This window comes from Zingiber officinale, chromosome 10B (assembly GCF_018446385.1).
Source record: "Zingiber officinale cultivar Zhangliang chromosome 10B, Zo_v1.1, whole genome shotgun sequence".
Taxonomy (NCBI): Eukaryota; Viridiplantae; Streptophyta; class Magnoliopsida; order Zingiberales; family Zingiberaceae; genus Zingiber; species Zingiber officinale.
In genome coordinates, this window is record NC_056005.1 from 917326 (window position 1) to 932874 (window position 15549).

Genomic DNA, 15549 nt, shown 5'->3' on the forward strand with positions numbered 1-15549 from the left:
CTCTGATTGTTGTTGCTTCTGTTTGTCGATAGAGAATATCTCAGATGGATGTCAAGAATGCATTTCTAAATGGTGATCTTCATGAAGAAGTTTATATGATACCTCCTCCTGGTATTTCACAGAAACCTGGTGAAGTTTGCAGGCTTCGTAAAGCGTTTTATGGTCTCAAACAAGCACCTCGTGCTTGGTTTGAGAAGTTCTCTACAGTGATTTTTCATCCTAGTAATCATGATTCAGCATTGTTTGTCAGATGTACGAGTACAAGTCATATTGTTTTATTATTATATGTTGATGACATGATTATTACTAATGATTCTGATAGAATTGCTTCCTTGAAGTCTGAATTGGCTCATTGTTTTGCTATGAAAGATTTGGGTATACTACGCTACCTTCTGGGCATTGAGGTTACTTATTCTTCGAAAAGGTTATCTTTTATCTCAGTCAAAGTATATATCTAATCTATTTGAGCGTGCTCGTCTTACTGATAATAAAGTTGATACTCCTATTGAGACTAATACTCGATATTCTCCATCTGATGACTCACCTTTGTCGGATCCTAGTTTGTACAGAACTACTATATTAGAAGCTTGATTTATCTCACCGTGAATCGTCCAGATATTGCATATGTTGTTCATGTGATTAATCAATTTGTCGTTGCACCAACTACAGTTCATTGGTCTGTTGTTCTTCGCATTCTCAGGTATCTTCGGGACACTCAATTTCAAAGTCTTTTATTTTCTTCTACTTCATCTCTTGAGGTACGTGAGTACTCTGATACGGATTGAACTGGTGATCCTACGGATTGCAAATCTACCACTGGCTTCTGCATTTTTCTTAGTGATTCCCTCATTTCTTGGAAGAGTAAAAAGCAAGATGTTATTTCTAGATCTTCCACAAAAGCTGAGTATCGTGTCATGGCCTCAACTACTTGTGAGATAGTTTGGTTGCGTTGGTTGCTTACGGATATGAGTGTCTCTCTTCATCAACCTACTCTGTTATATTATGATAATCAGAGTGCTATTCAAATTACACGCAAATTCAATTTTTCATGAACGGACGAAACATATTGAAATTGATTGTCACATTACTCATCATTATCTTCAGATTGGCATCATCACATTACCTTTTGTTCCTTCAAAGTTACAGATTGCTAATATGTTTACCAAGACACATTTCATTTCATGTTTTCGTTTCTTATCTGACAAACTCTCAATGCTTCTAGCTGTAGCATCGTGAATTTGAGGAGGAATATTAAATTATATATTTATTTGTTTATATCTTTTAGGATAATTTGAATTTTTTCTTTTTTTTTATAGAATTTAAAATTTCTTAACTTAACTATATAGAACCTTATATTATACACTGTATTAAGATTTAATAATATAATTAATTTTTTTATTCTCTTAATTTCTAGCTTAACACCCTATACTGTTTCAGATAGAGTAAATTCCAGAAGATAATGTAATAACCGGGAATCAAGTTCAACTTAATCCATTTGGATATCTATGTGATGCTCACATTTTTTATATGCGAGCACACGCATACTAATGGAAGAACTCACTGAGGTTGGGAAAACTGTGGCCTTGGCAACAGAAATTGAGTGAGCTAAATGAACAGAAAGACCAGGCTTAAGTGGAGACACTTGTGTTCAATTCAACATAAATCGTTTCCTTAGCAGAAAATGTTCTCACAGCTTTTGCCAACTCCATAAACATATTTACATATGCAACGGAACGTACAAAGAATAATTGCAGAATCAAACATGCTAGTTCTATATCTAAAATGCATTTACTAACTAAATATGAAAGCTTGAGAGGTGAAAACTACACTAGTGTGAACATTCTGCATCTCTATCGCTCTTCAGAGTTGAATTTGTTCCACGCCTCCTGGATCATTAAAAAATTGCGATGAGTTTGCAGTACACAAATAAGGCAGATGAAAGGAGAACAAAAGTGACGCGTGCATCCAACATTTATGGTGCAACAGGCATGAGCATTTTTTATGATATAAAACGAGCCTCCAACCAGTTAATTAGCCACTATTTAGTAAAAAGAACTTCTACAAACTTTTCTTTTTAATTGCCAAAACACTAAATAAATTCACCAAAATCCTACACAAGATCACTGATTATTCTTTAGTATTTGCCCCCTTAGCTAATATAGGAAAGCACTTGTATTAAACACCCACTGCAAAAACAAAATAAGGGCCACTTTAACAACTATCTAATGTGCCGTATGCTTATACCTTTTCTGTTCTGTTCTTCTATCTTACATGATAACAATTAGTCAAAAGGAAAATATGAAAAACGTACACCAGACTAAAACAAATGGAGGACTCACCTTAAGCAGATCAAAGACCTTCTCACAAATGTACTTTTGCCGAATGCTAGCACCTCTTTGCTGTAATTTATCAGGATGAACATAGAGCGTAGCCTTCCTGTAAGCTTTCTTCACAGCAGTGGCAGTAATAATATCTGTCAACGAAATTGGCTGCCAACCACTCTCAGGCCCAAGGATCTGAGAAGAACAAAATACCAAATGAAAAGGCTGAAGCATCAGTAGCTCCAAATTTGTATGCTAATCCAATTCTGATTAATGATGTAACTGCACGAATTCTCAGTGATTGAATCTGCCTATCTGCTTGGCAAGCATTTAAAGGACTAATGGAGTTTCACTAATAAAGCTTTATAAACTAAAGTGGCATTGCTTAAACACAATGCAAAAACTCTCTAAAGACAATATATGCATTGATACTCCAGATTGTAAAATGATCCAATATAAGTAGAGCTATCGGATATGCTACTGGTCTTGTTTTTAGTCAAGACTATCACAGTTGCAATTCCCACACAATTTCTTGATGAGAAAGAACAATCTTTCTTTGATTTACTTCTCTTCAATTCTAACATGTCACCATACAGTCTCATGTGATACCAGAGGCTAGATAAAATGCAATCTGGAAACAGAAGACAAAAAATGAACTCGCCCACTGTCCCAAAAAAAATTCACTACATCTATTAAAATCTGGAAAGATCTAAGTTTTGGTACTTTAAAACATTTAATACATCTCAAAGATACAAATCCATTTTAGCTTCACTATAGTAATCCATAAGACAATGAAAATGCTCATAGATATTGTACTGTCCACTTGAGTTTGTGAAGTTAAAACACTATCTCCAGCAAACATACTTGAGTGGACACTATAAAACTAACATAAGTCTAAGATTGTATTATATGCACTGCACTACACTACACTACTGAGGAAAAAATTGAATGCTGAAAAGAAATGTGCATACATATTGCAGAGTTGACAACAGTGCACGCAAATTTCCTTCTTTTCCATTTGACCATCTTTTGATATCAGGATCCAGATATTCAGCCAATCTCTGCAATTACATATCAACACAAATATTAAGCAAAGTTTGAGATCTAGTATATTAATCACAAATCAAACCATTACATTTCTCTCTACTTGTTCCCTTTGAGCAAGAACATCTCGCATGTTCTTCTCAGCAAGAGCTTTTGCCTGACAATAAAGAAACATTATAATAAACAGATTTAAAAACATAAAATCAGATGTATTCCTCTCAAGCACCAAAGAAGTGAAAATCAGACAAGATGTATACCACACGTTCAGCTGTTCTTTGATGCCTCTCCAACCTAGCTCTGTACCTAAGAGTTGATTCGCTGTCACCTGCTTGTGATCAATAAACGAACACAAATATCTCAAAAAGGGGAGTGAGGCTATGGATATTCAAGTGTAAGAAAAACAATATCAAAGACAGGAGCTCTTGGCAATATTCCTCACATAGCTTACTTTGGCTATCCAAAGATGAATATCCTTTGGAGTTGTTCAAAGAACCAGTACTGTGAAACTGTGCACCAGTAGAGCCATCCTGCATGGCCGCCATACCAAGAAGTTGGGTAAATTATGAAGTTACATAAAGAGCTGAAAATGTACTCTGAATAAACAATCATGTATAGTTGTCACAAATCTTGAGTTTAAGATTATACTTGTTTACCTTATTCCGGGCCTTTGAATTCTCTACCATTCCATTTTCTTTACTCATTCTATCCTTGCAAAAACCATTTGGTCTCTCTTTGCGTTCCCTATCGTTTCCAGCAGCCTTTTCAGCAAGTGCTCTTTCTGCGGCACGCTCTCGAGCTTCAGCGATTGCTCGTTCAACAGCAGCACGCTCCGCCTTTAATCTAGCTTCTTTTAAAGCCTGGTTAGCTACTGATTTTTCTGCAGCTAGAACAGAAGCCTTATCTGCCTTCTCTTGAGCATCCTTTAGTGCTCTTTGTCGAGCCTCAGCAGTAACTCTCTCTACAGCAATCCTTTCTGCCCTTTCTCGAGCTTTAGTATTTGCCCTTTCATGTACTTCATGAATTGCTCTTTCCACTTCAACTCTGTCCTTCTCTCTTTCTCTTTCTCTCTCCCTCTCTACAACTTCCTCTAATTTCCTTGTCAGATTTTCTGATGATTTTCTTTCTTTTTCCATTCTTCCACTTTCATTATCTTCTGTCTTCTTAAAGTTTGAAATAAACTTTGAGGACCCAACGTTTTCAATGTCTGCAGCGTCTTTAGCTGATTGTAACTCTACAACTTCCTCTAATTTCCTTGTCATATTTTCTGATGATTTTCTTTCTTTTTCCATTCTTCCACTTTCATTATCTTCTGTCTTCTTAAAGTTTGAAGTAAACTTTGAGGGCCCAACATTGTCAATGTGTGCAGCATCTTTAGCTGATTGTAATTCTATATCATCATCATTTTCTGGCTGGGCATCCGAATCTTTGAACAGAAGGCTTCCCCTGGCGTCTAAATCTATGTTTAAAATGTCACTGTTAGCTGAAACATCTGGATTTGCTGCGTTTGCAAGGATCCTTCCAATCTTTTCATATCTGCTAACTTCCTTGTCTCCTTGCAGCATTGTTTGCTTCTTAGATTTTTCCAGCAAACAAGGATCATGAACTGCCTGTGGCATCTCATCATACTTCTGGTCTTCGCCTGGTAGTTGATTTGCCCTAAGTTCATTGCAATCTTGTGAGCAAGCACCGCCTGCTTTTGCATTATTGTGTTCTTCATACGGCATCACTCCAGTTCCTTTTCGGTTCATTAAGTTCCCTCCAATTTCATCTGTATCTTCATCAACTACCAGTCCAGATTTATATTTCTGAGACATGGATGGCTCTTTCTTTGAGCATGGTTCCTCCCTAGCTTCCTTCAGGGTTTCCACTGAATTTCCATCCATTTGGGCCAGGTTGTTTGAGTGACCACCTTCAACCTGCACTTCCAAAACATGTGGGTTTGCATGAATCTCTCTATTTTTTTCATTTTCTCTAATTTCCTTGTTTCCTCTAGGTGTTGTTTGCTTCTCAGATTTGTCCAGAAAACAAGGTTCTTGAATCACATTTCTGATCTCATCACCTGGTAGTCCATTTGCTTTGAGCTCATTACAATCATGTGCGCAGGTACCATCTGCCTTTGCATTCCTAGGTTCTTCATACAACATTACTCCAGTTGCTTTTTGTTTTATTGAATCATTGCCTATTTCATCTGTGTCTTGGTCAACTACCAGTCTTGTTTCATACTTCCCAGGCGTAGATGACTCTTTCTTTGAGCATGGTTCCTCCCTGGCTTTCTTCTGAGTTTCCATTGTATTTCTATCCATTTGGACATGGTTGTTTGAGTGGTCAGATGATTCACAAAGAGCATTCAACTCATTCCCTACCTCAAACATGCAAGATTCAAAAGCCACCCACATATTCTTGTCATGTGGAACAGCAGCTATCACAGATGCATCCAGAACAGCATCATCCTTAATCTCTTCACTGTTTATACCATCTACAGTCAAATCCTTCTTATGTTTTTCAGATTCAAAAGTTACTTTGTCAGATTCTAAATTTAATGTCTCTGACAATGTTACTTGGATTGCCTCAATGTCATGTAGGTTGTCCACAAATTCATCGTGGACTTTAGCATCTTTTGATTCATTGGCGTCTTCCTTGCAGTCATAAGTCCCTTCAAACTCATGGTTGTCAGATGTTTCCAGAATTTCTTCACTTCTTACTGACACAGAAACCTTCTCAACAGAGAATGGTATACTCAAATTTTCACCATGAACATTTTGAACCTCTTCAAGCTTCTTATTTTCTTCATTACAAGAAATGTGAGTATCCTTAAGGATACTGATGCTTTCTTGAAGCTGTAAGGCCATGACAACAACATTGTCTATCTCTTCAGCTGTTTCTTCTTTGCACGAATCATGGTCATCTTTCACATTTATGGCATTCTTTCTCTCATCAATCCATTCTTTATCTTCCTTCAAATTATTGTTACTTTTGAATTCAGATGACAGTGCCACGCCTTTATTCACATAATGACCATCTTTGTCAATGCTTGGTGTTCCTTTCATCTTTTTCCTAATAGCTTCCTGTTCATGTACATTTTCTACTATTACGGACCATTTTTCTCTTTCAATTTTTGAGTGTTCTCGATCCATGCTCCACTCCATGGATTCTTTTTCCGGAGCTAAACTGTTCTCTTTCATCATCTCTTGAATATGTTTAGACATTGTGACATGTCTTGTTGACTCTCCAACACCCAGACTTGCCTTAAAAACATTGATAAGTTTTGATCCATCTGTATGAATGCCATCGACTGTTTCATTGTCTTTTGCCAAGCTTTTCTGTCTTGTAATGACACTGGTGCTATCTACCAGAAAAGGTGGTTGAGCGATCTCGTGTTCATATTTTCTTTCATGGTGACCGAATTTCTTCCGGTTGTGATCATTTACACGTTTTCTCTCCATCATCTCCTTTGCGCTTCTTAATCTTGCTTCAGCTTGTTCCATTGCTTTCTTCATAGCAGCAGCAGCTGTACTTGCATCAATCTCTACATCCAAGGAAGAAGGACCATCCTTCACACCAACTCGAGGTGCATGGCTTTTGGAAACAACACCATATTCGGGAGATTCATTTGAATCAGATGAACTTTGTCTGTCTAGACTCATCTTCATACTAGGACTTGTCTTCAAAAATGGCTGATTGCTCTTGTTACATACTTTTGGAGGTGGTCTTGTTGGTGGTGGTACTTGCAAAGGTTGTGTTCGGAGACTGATGTCTACAACACTCACATACATAGCATTGGAAGATGCCAGATCATCACTGGTGACTGAATTACTGATAGAAGAAGGTGAATGGAGACTTAAATCCACATGATTAAGTTCTGAAGCAGAACATTGACTGCTAAATTCTCTAATAACTGCTTTGACTTCATCTCCCGAGGTATTTAAATCAGCACCATTAGTGTTGCTGATGGAAGCGCCAGGATTTTGTGTTTGCAAATGGCCAGCACATTCAAGAGTGGAACTAGTCCTAGGAGGATCAGTTTTGAGTAATTTCCCTCGTGCAGCACCATCATTGCTCCCAGGATTTTTCCTATTATTCGACAGGTTAGATTGCACAGAATTTTGATCTGAATGGTTGCAGTTCAACGGGCAGCAATCATGATCATCTTCTATGCAATTCATATGAAATGTTTCCACATTTTCCAGAGAAACTTCAGATTCTTTAGCGACCTGACCATTAATGGTAGGATCCTCAAAGTCCCTGTTAATGATATGGAAACCTAGTCACTCATAATTAATTAGATGCTGCTTTGATAGTTCAATATGTGTCAAAAAAGAAAAAGCGAAATCAATGCCACAAGAGAGAACAATCAAATGGTATCGATCTTTGAACCCCCTACCCCCGCCACCACACACACAAAAAAAAAAGGATATCGATCTGTTAATTTAGACCCACCTATAGATTAGCATGTCAGCATGTCAATAATGGAAAACAGAGTTCAGCCTAGACGAACGCGGCTTTCTAATGTCAAAATGGGCAGGAGTTAAACTCTTGGAATCCACTCAATACAGCAGATTCAACAATAGAGGAGTATTAGAGAGAATGCAATGCATATGTTATAGTGTAACCCGATCAAAATGACTAGCGCATAACATCCTCCTACATCTTCTCATTCTAGTTCGTTGTGCATGAAACGAAGTTTTCTACTTCAGCGAAGGGAAAGCCGATAGACAAAGACAACTAACAAAAGAGACTCCGAAGCGCACCTCCCCTTGGTGGAACCAACCTCCAGGCCTCGCGACGAGGAAAACAACTCCTCATACGATACAGCAAACCCTCCAAACTCCGAGCCTCCGAAAACCTCAGCGTAGTCGAATCCAGGGCCGTCGCGAAACCCGGGAGGTTCACCGTCAAGGCCGTCAACCGCCGGAGGGAGATCGAGGAAGGGGATGCTACAGGAGCTCGCGGAGCCTCCGAAGATCTCTACATAGTCGTCGAGGCGAGCAGGGAAGGGAGAAGCGGCGAAACGGTGCGGCCCGCCGAAGACGTCGGCGTAGGCGGACGAGGCGGGCTTCTTGGAGACCCTCTGCCCCTCCATGGCTGCGAGGAAGAGGGAGGGGAAGAACAGGTGGCTCGGTTAGGGCTTCTCCTGGGCTCCCAGTCGTCTTCGCCGTCGTCGCGTTTCGCAGTGGAAGACCAGTGAGTCGACAGTGGAACACAGTGAGACGTTATTTATTCTTTATGATATAAAAAATTATAATTTAAACGCCCAAAAAATATTTTTATAAGACCGATCAAAAAATATTCGGTAGGCGGAGGGGGTAAAATGTAAAACGTGTGGGACCCAGGAGGAATGATGCACTAGGGGTGTCAATTCGGGTGGGTCGGGTCGGGTTGGGTCGGGTTGAGTTTTTTTTTTTTTTTTTTAACCCAACCCGAACCCGACCCGAACCCGATCAACCCGAACCCGACCCATATAACCCGAAAATCCGATTCAAAACGACTTTTTTGGGCTATTTTCCCTATAATTCTTCACTTTTATCTCAATATTCCATCATTATCATACAAACATGATATTAATATACATAAAAACATCTAAATTTTTAAAATAAAATTTGATCTATGATGCACCACTACGGTGCAACTCTCAATAATAAAGAAAATGCATGACAGTCAAATAGTCTAGAAATTCTATAAATTATGATAAAGTATTTTTCTTATTTGAATTTTTTATTTCCCACTACAGATTATCTCTTTTTTAAATGACAATATTAATTATTATTTCTCCCTTTTTTTAATTTGTTTATTAAAAAAAACAAAGAAATGTTGGTTTAGGAGGATTATTGTGCATCATAATTTGTTGTCCCACATGCGATGTGAACATGATGGCCAAAATGTACGACGACGAGCCGACATAATGAAATTCTATACGACTTATTTAATTTGCACGATTATTCTCCTTCTTTCCGGTTTTTGTTCTTGTTTTAGAGATTTCTCTATACTTTATTTGCTGGAAGAATCAATCGATATCAAAGAACAGGAGCTGATTTTTGACTTCTTACAATATCCGCGATATATTATCGTCATAATGCAAACACGTCCTCTACTGCACTTGAGTCGATGCCATAATAAAACTTAAAACGAGGGTTAAATTCAATTAATCTAAAATGTTTTTAATTATATTTGATTCCATATGAAAATAGTGAGAGGTGAAGTATCGGTGATTTGATTAGAAAATGCTTACAAGCACAAGGAGAAAAATGATCGTTAATGATCCAGTGATAAGGGTTCATCCCTCATAGGATTGTTATCATGGAAGAAATTAAAGTAAAGGCGGTCAACACTCCTATATCGCTGATCGGTCGGATAATTCATTTGCACGACCGGAGGAAAGGATAGCCAGGCCGATATCAACCCGATGTTACCATAGCTCAGTCGCATACCGAGCTTCCGACGCTCAGAGGACTATGGCCCGGCGAGGCACCCACCGTGCGGACAGCTCACTCGGACTTAAGTCGAATCTCAGAACCGACGAAACGGGAGTGCAACTGAGCAATCACTCGGATAGATCTCGACACAACAGCTGAGCTCGGACAGTGGAAGGTTACCCGAGCGGCTACCCCATTCGGCCCAAGGGCCAAACACCCAGAGGCCTGAGGGTTGGCCGAGCGGGGGTCCCGCTCGCCCGACTAACAAACAAAAAGGAGGATTAACCGATATCTTTGTCAGAACTCGTGCCATCGACAGATGCCATGGTTTGCTACATGCCCCCGCAGACGATCGTACGACGGAAGTTTCCACTGTCGTGTCAGAGAAATGCTCGGGTCATTGAGGTATGGTGTCAGAGACGCTTTCTTGACATGTCTTTTCAGGGGAAAGGTTTGAGAAGCGTGCACGTCTCGAAAAGTATGCACACACACTCCCAATAGCCCTATATAAGGAGCACCAAGTTTTAATGGAGGTATGTTAAGATTACTGTAGCTACTATTACTCTGCTTCTTTCGATTCGCTTTTTGCTCTATTCCTATATCGTCGGAGGCTGACTTGAGCGTCGAAGGGTCATCGCCAGGGAACCCCTCCCTGGCTCAGCACTACGTTGTGGTGATTACAGGATTCTCCAGCTTGGAGTTCACCAACGATCAACAGGAGCGACACGTCCCCCAACATCCATTGTCTCGACTCTCGGACATGATTAGCCAGTAAGTTGACCAGGGAGTCCTTGGTACGACTACTCCAACTGTCAAGGTAATATCCTGGAGGGAAGAAGAACAGTGGAATGGGAAATGAGTTCATTGACTAGTGTACCTGCACTAACGGAGAGGGATCCCTTTTATAATACCTATGTAATCGCCAGCATTAACAAGACATTACATCCCTGCTAGACAACATGTCTAATCATTGCACTTCAAATGTATCCAACAGCTCTATCGTAAATATGGGAGGAGTATTCTATTATGTGCAAGGATATGGTCTCGCTGACTTTCTGACAAATTTATTAATAATTAAGTGGGTTAATGGCGAGAACAGTTAATGGGTCATCTGTCCCACTAGTAGGAAGATGGATCGAGGATAAGGAGTCTAGTTTCTTGTTGGGGGGTGACTAGGCGTGTAAGTTGTTAAGTGAGAAGTTACGACCTTGGAATGTCCGATCAGTATTAACCAATCGGAGTATAATGGGAAGTAGAGCCCTAAAAGTAACTGAGCGGGGAGCTAGACTTCGATGACATCCGAGTGAGGAGCTAGGCCTCCAGATGTCCGATCAGTATTAGCCGATCGGAGTGTGATAGGGAGCAAAGTCCTATAAGTAGTTAAGTGGGGAGTTGGACATTGATGACATCCAAGTGGGAAACTAGGCCCCTCAGATGTCCAATTGGTATTAACCAATCGGAGTGTAACAGGAAACAGAGCATCATAAGTAGTTAAGTATGGAGCTGGACCCCAATGACATTTGAGTAAGGAGTCAAACCTCTGGGATGTCCAATCGACTTTAGTCGATCGGAGTGTGATAAGAAGCATATCCTCGTAAGTAGTTGAGTGGCGAGCATCCGAGTAGAGAGTTGGACCCCTGAAATATTCAATCGACTCTAGCCGATCGACATAGAAAGGATTCACCGGGTAGATTATTCACACTGACCTACCTTAGACTTTAACTACCATCTACTTTGGCCTGTTAACCTTTAAACCCCAGTCGGAACTCCTCATCATCCGCTCTATCAATATTCAATCATATTATATAAACGTTAAAGGTGCGTAGGTTTTTCTTGATAGAATATTATTTGCGTCTAAAATGCGTCGAAGTGAATTGATTAATTACCGACTCATTCACCAAACTGGAAGACCAAAACGTTAGTGGAACAATCGATGTGCGATAGAGGCACTCCACCAAATCCATTCGCTGTCATAATTAGTGTTTATTAATTAATTATATAAATAATTATTGTGGTGGAACCTGATGTTCTCTTCCAATATAATTTTTTGTTAGCTAGAATTAAGTTTATTCATTCGTTTATTAACTTTACTTAAAGTTCATCAGCGCATCATCACATCAACCCGGTAGGGCTGCATTATGCTGTGATGAATGCATGCATGCACCACGTAGCGTCATTAGTTAATTATTAACAACATTAATTGAGAGTTTACTATGATATAGTGTTAATTTCTGAAAATTTAACAATATCGATCTAGTTTAATTAATTATATAAATTAATAATAACTACTCATGCATGGTGGCATTATCAAAAGAGTACCATTAATAAATCTAATCATAGATAATGAAAATACATTGTCTTCCAAAATCATTAGCTTCACAAATCCATCTTAGCCATCATTGTTGCATACAACAGGACGCGAAACACAACATTCTTTAATCTTAATGGAGGATCCAGAAAATGTATAGCAGGTGTTCATTAATTCCCCCTTTTCCTAGTTCCCCTTCTCAATTGTTATAACTGAATCCAACTTGCTTTTATGGTTTAGTTCATCCATCATGCCATACCCAACAGTCCCTTAAAGGTGTTAAAATCCAGTCCAATTGAGAACACAATCAGATCGTAGTGAATTGGTCTTACTGTATTTCCTTCTATCCATCCCCAGTCTCCTACCAGACAAGTATGCCTTTGATTATGCCGTAGAGGATCTTCAAATTTCGTGAAATATTTACAGTGAGGTTTTTGTGATGCTCCACTACTAGAGAATTTCATACATAGTAAGAGAGAAAAAATTTCACATAATTAGCTGGAAAATGATCTCCAACGCAACAACTTAAGCTTATTTTTTTTAAAAAAATGAACAAGGTACTAATTTGCAATCACTTAAGCTTTGTGTTGGCTGGCTAAATTCAGTCCACTACTGGATTATCTAGCAAGCATCTCGGATTACTCTAAATGAAGGACCACCATGGAGACAACCACAGAGAATCCAGCCATTGCTTTGTGGAGATGGACGTGATAAAGATAAGGATTCTAAAAGTCGACCGGATCTTTGTACTAATTTTGATTCCTATATGTATGTTCTAATGATGAAATCATAATCATCGGCCAGTCCTTCTTGTGGATCTTAGCCTTTCATATCACTCAGACAAGCAGAAATTTTTAGGACTTTGTATAGATTAATTAAGGATTCTGTAGGCTTTGCCACCGGCCAGCTTCCAAAGTCGTAGGAGGAGAAACACTCCTTTTACTTTTGTATCAAATGTCTGGAAAATTTTCATCTACTTTTGAAAAAGATTCTGTATTGTGGAAATTGAGATAGCTGCGGATGGTTACTGATTCACAGCAATTGGATCATCTTTAGTGAATTAAGATTAACAGTGATGTTAGAAGCTGACATTTGTATAAACAATGATTCAATGTCTCTCCAATATGCCTGGTTGCAATTCCATATCTGAAGTGGTCTTGCTTTAGGAAAGACAATGTCTTTCAAAGAAGTGGAATTGTTGAGACAGAATTAATTGCATCACTAGTTTTACTTTTCTAACATTACACTTTATCACACTGAACATTTGTGATGCATGAGGAAAAAAAGGACTTCTAGTTATGTTCTTGTTCCCACTTCCCAGTGTGCTCTAAGATCTTGACTTGTCTTTGTTGGCAATAGTTAGGCATATCCCTCCCCGTGCTTCTTTGGCCTCTGAATCTCAAGTGTTACTTATCTTGATTTTAATTAGAGGACCTGCAACTTGAAAGCAACTTGAAAGCAACTTGAATGCTCTGCAAGTACTGCTCCATTGAGCTTTGGCCTTTGGCTGCCTGCAAAGCTCCACTCTCTGCAGCAAGTCCATTACAAAACTACAAACCAAAACTCCTTTTTTGAAAAGCATCCGAAGCCACTCGATATATATTGTGAATGAGAAGTGGTTTCAAACAACAATCTGTATTTGAATATATTTATTTCTGTCTGTCAGTCTGTCTGTCAGCAAAAGGCCAACATCCGGCTCTCTGAAACTGGAATACTGGCGTATTTTTTTTAATACTTCGACACTCTAAATTACCTTTTTTTATTTGTTGAATTAGCTTTTCATTCATATCAAGGAAGGGTTAAATATAAATAGCAGCAAAACGAAAGGCTTTCGATGTGATATTGGCTGGCTTTCCGAGCTTTTGGCTTAGTGAATACGTCAGGTGCTTCTTTTGGATCAACGTTGCTTCCCTTCGCCAACTTGAAGATTTACTTGAAATTACTAAGCAACTAAACCTTTATCGACAGGTTGAAGCTTTGAAGTGCTACCTCAGCTAAAGAGGAACATCAAGAATCAAGCATTTTCCATGTGAAATTGTGTGCCAACTTAATTCTCTTTTCTGGATTTCAGAAAGCAGAATCTTATAGGACAGTATCTGTCAACTTCATTTATGTTTGTGACTTTAGAATCAGTACAAATGATACTTGAAGACTAGGATGCGTGTGGATATTAGGATCAGAGGTTAACTTGTCAATTTAGAATTAGTATATTTAGTGTAGTTTAGGACCTCAAAGTTGAGAGTCTCTCTCTCTCTCTCTCTGATTTCTCGGTAATTGATCTTTAATTATAATACAAGATTCGAAGTAAGCTTACTATTAATAGAAAGGGATTTCTAAAATGGCAATAACTTCTCTTCACATAATTTGCTTAAAAAATAGCGTACCTTATTTTAATTGCCATGACAAAGATACTCCTTCCAAATCGAGTATACGAAACGCCCTCCTTAAAAAATGAAACACATGTACATGAACAAAAGCAAGTGAAAGAACCGCCATAAAGTGCATTCTTTTCTCTCGTTTTCTACTTAGATAAATCTTATTAATTTAGAAGCATCAGAAAGCATTTATGTTTTGATGCTTGCAGAATGGCAAGATGTGATAATGGTGGACAATGAATGGAAGAGAGAAAGAGGGAGAGCCCTTGTGTCAAGGATAATAAAGAAGGGGTGGTCTCTAGCTGTGAGACACAAGTAGCAAGTGGTTATAGTGGTTATGGGAGAAGGAGGGCGAGTTAGTGAAGCATGAGAGAATAATTAGTGAGGAATCGACTAGTGTTAGTTGGGAAGGTTAAAGGGGATGCAATTTAAACATTCTATAAACTAATAGCTGTAATATTCTGTGGATCCACTATGAGATTGACATGACGTGATGATCCATTTATGTCTCTTGTCACAATGCTAGATGTTTTAGGTAAGTTTCGATGAGAAAACTATATTATCATCTACCTAATCATCAGCTTCTAATCATGTTTATCTAATCTCCTCGTTGCGGATCGACGCAGAACAGTCATTCAATTTTCCAGGGAAAAACGGAGCAATTACAGAACATAAAAAAGCATCAGATTTTGAGAAGTAGATGATCATTATTGCCCAGCAGATGCAATAGAAGAAAAAACAAAATGCAGAGAAATTGAGATGCATTTACATTGCCTCCTAACTGCAAACATAGAGGTCCAATTCCAAATCCAGAAACATTAATACGAACTAATTTTTCGTGCATGCAGATTTCATTCCCCGAGAAACAAATATGAAATTTGCAAGCTCAACTGACCTTGAAGTTGCAGAGCATGAGCTGCCAGGAAGCATGGGATACATTTCCTTTTGCTTTTCTTAAATCTTATACCTTTTGATCTTTAAAAAGTAACTCATAAACTAGAAAAAAAAAAGAATTATAATTCATTCTTTATTGCAGCAGATAGAGGGGCAGCGTGATGTAAATTGGACATGAAATAACCGACAGATTTCTA

The 15549-nt window shown here is 38.6% G+C and overlaps 1 protein-coding gene across 2 annotated transcripts; it reads right to left on the bottom strand.

Annotated features, from left to right (window-relative positions):
• Nucleotides 1–1647: 1647 nt before the first annotated feature.
• Nucleotides 1648–8571, bottom strand: LOC122028613 (auxilin-like protein 1). Of its 2 annotated transcripts, none has more exons than XM_042587455.1 (8): nucleotides 8114–8571; nucleotides 4019–7607; nucleotides 3814–3892; nucleotides 3623–3693; nucleotides 3457–3522; nucleotides 3293–3382; nucleotides 2340–2516; nucleotides 1648–1886 (listed from the first exon to the last, which is right to left on the bottom strand). In XM_042587455.1, the coding sequence occupies exons 1-8, from the start codon at nucleotides 8443–8445 to the stop codon at nucleotides 1851–1853; spliced, it is 4440 nt and encodes a 1479-aa protein (XP_042443389.1). In that variant the 5' UTR covers nucleotides 8446–8571; the 3' UTR covers nucleotides 1648–1850. The 2 variants fall into 2 exon arrangements, with proteins under 2 accessions (XP_042443389.1, XP_042443390.1); XM_042587456.1 differs by having other exon boundaries at nucleotides 3623–3690; nucleotides 8114–8570.
• Nucleotides 8572–15549: the final 6978 nt, after the last annotated feature.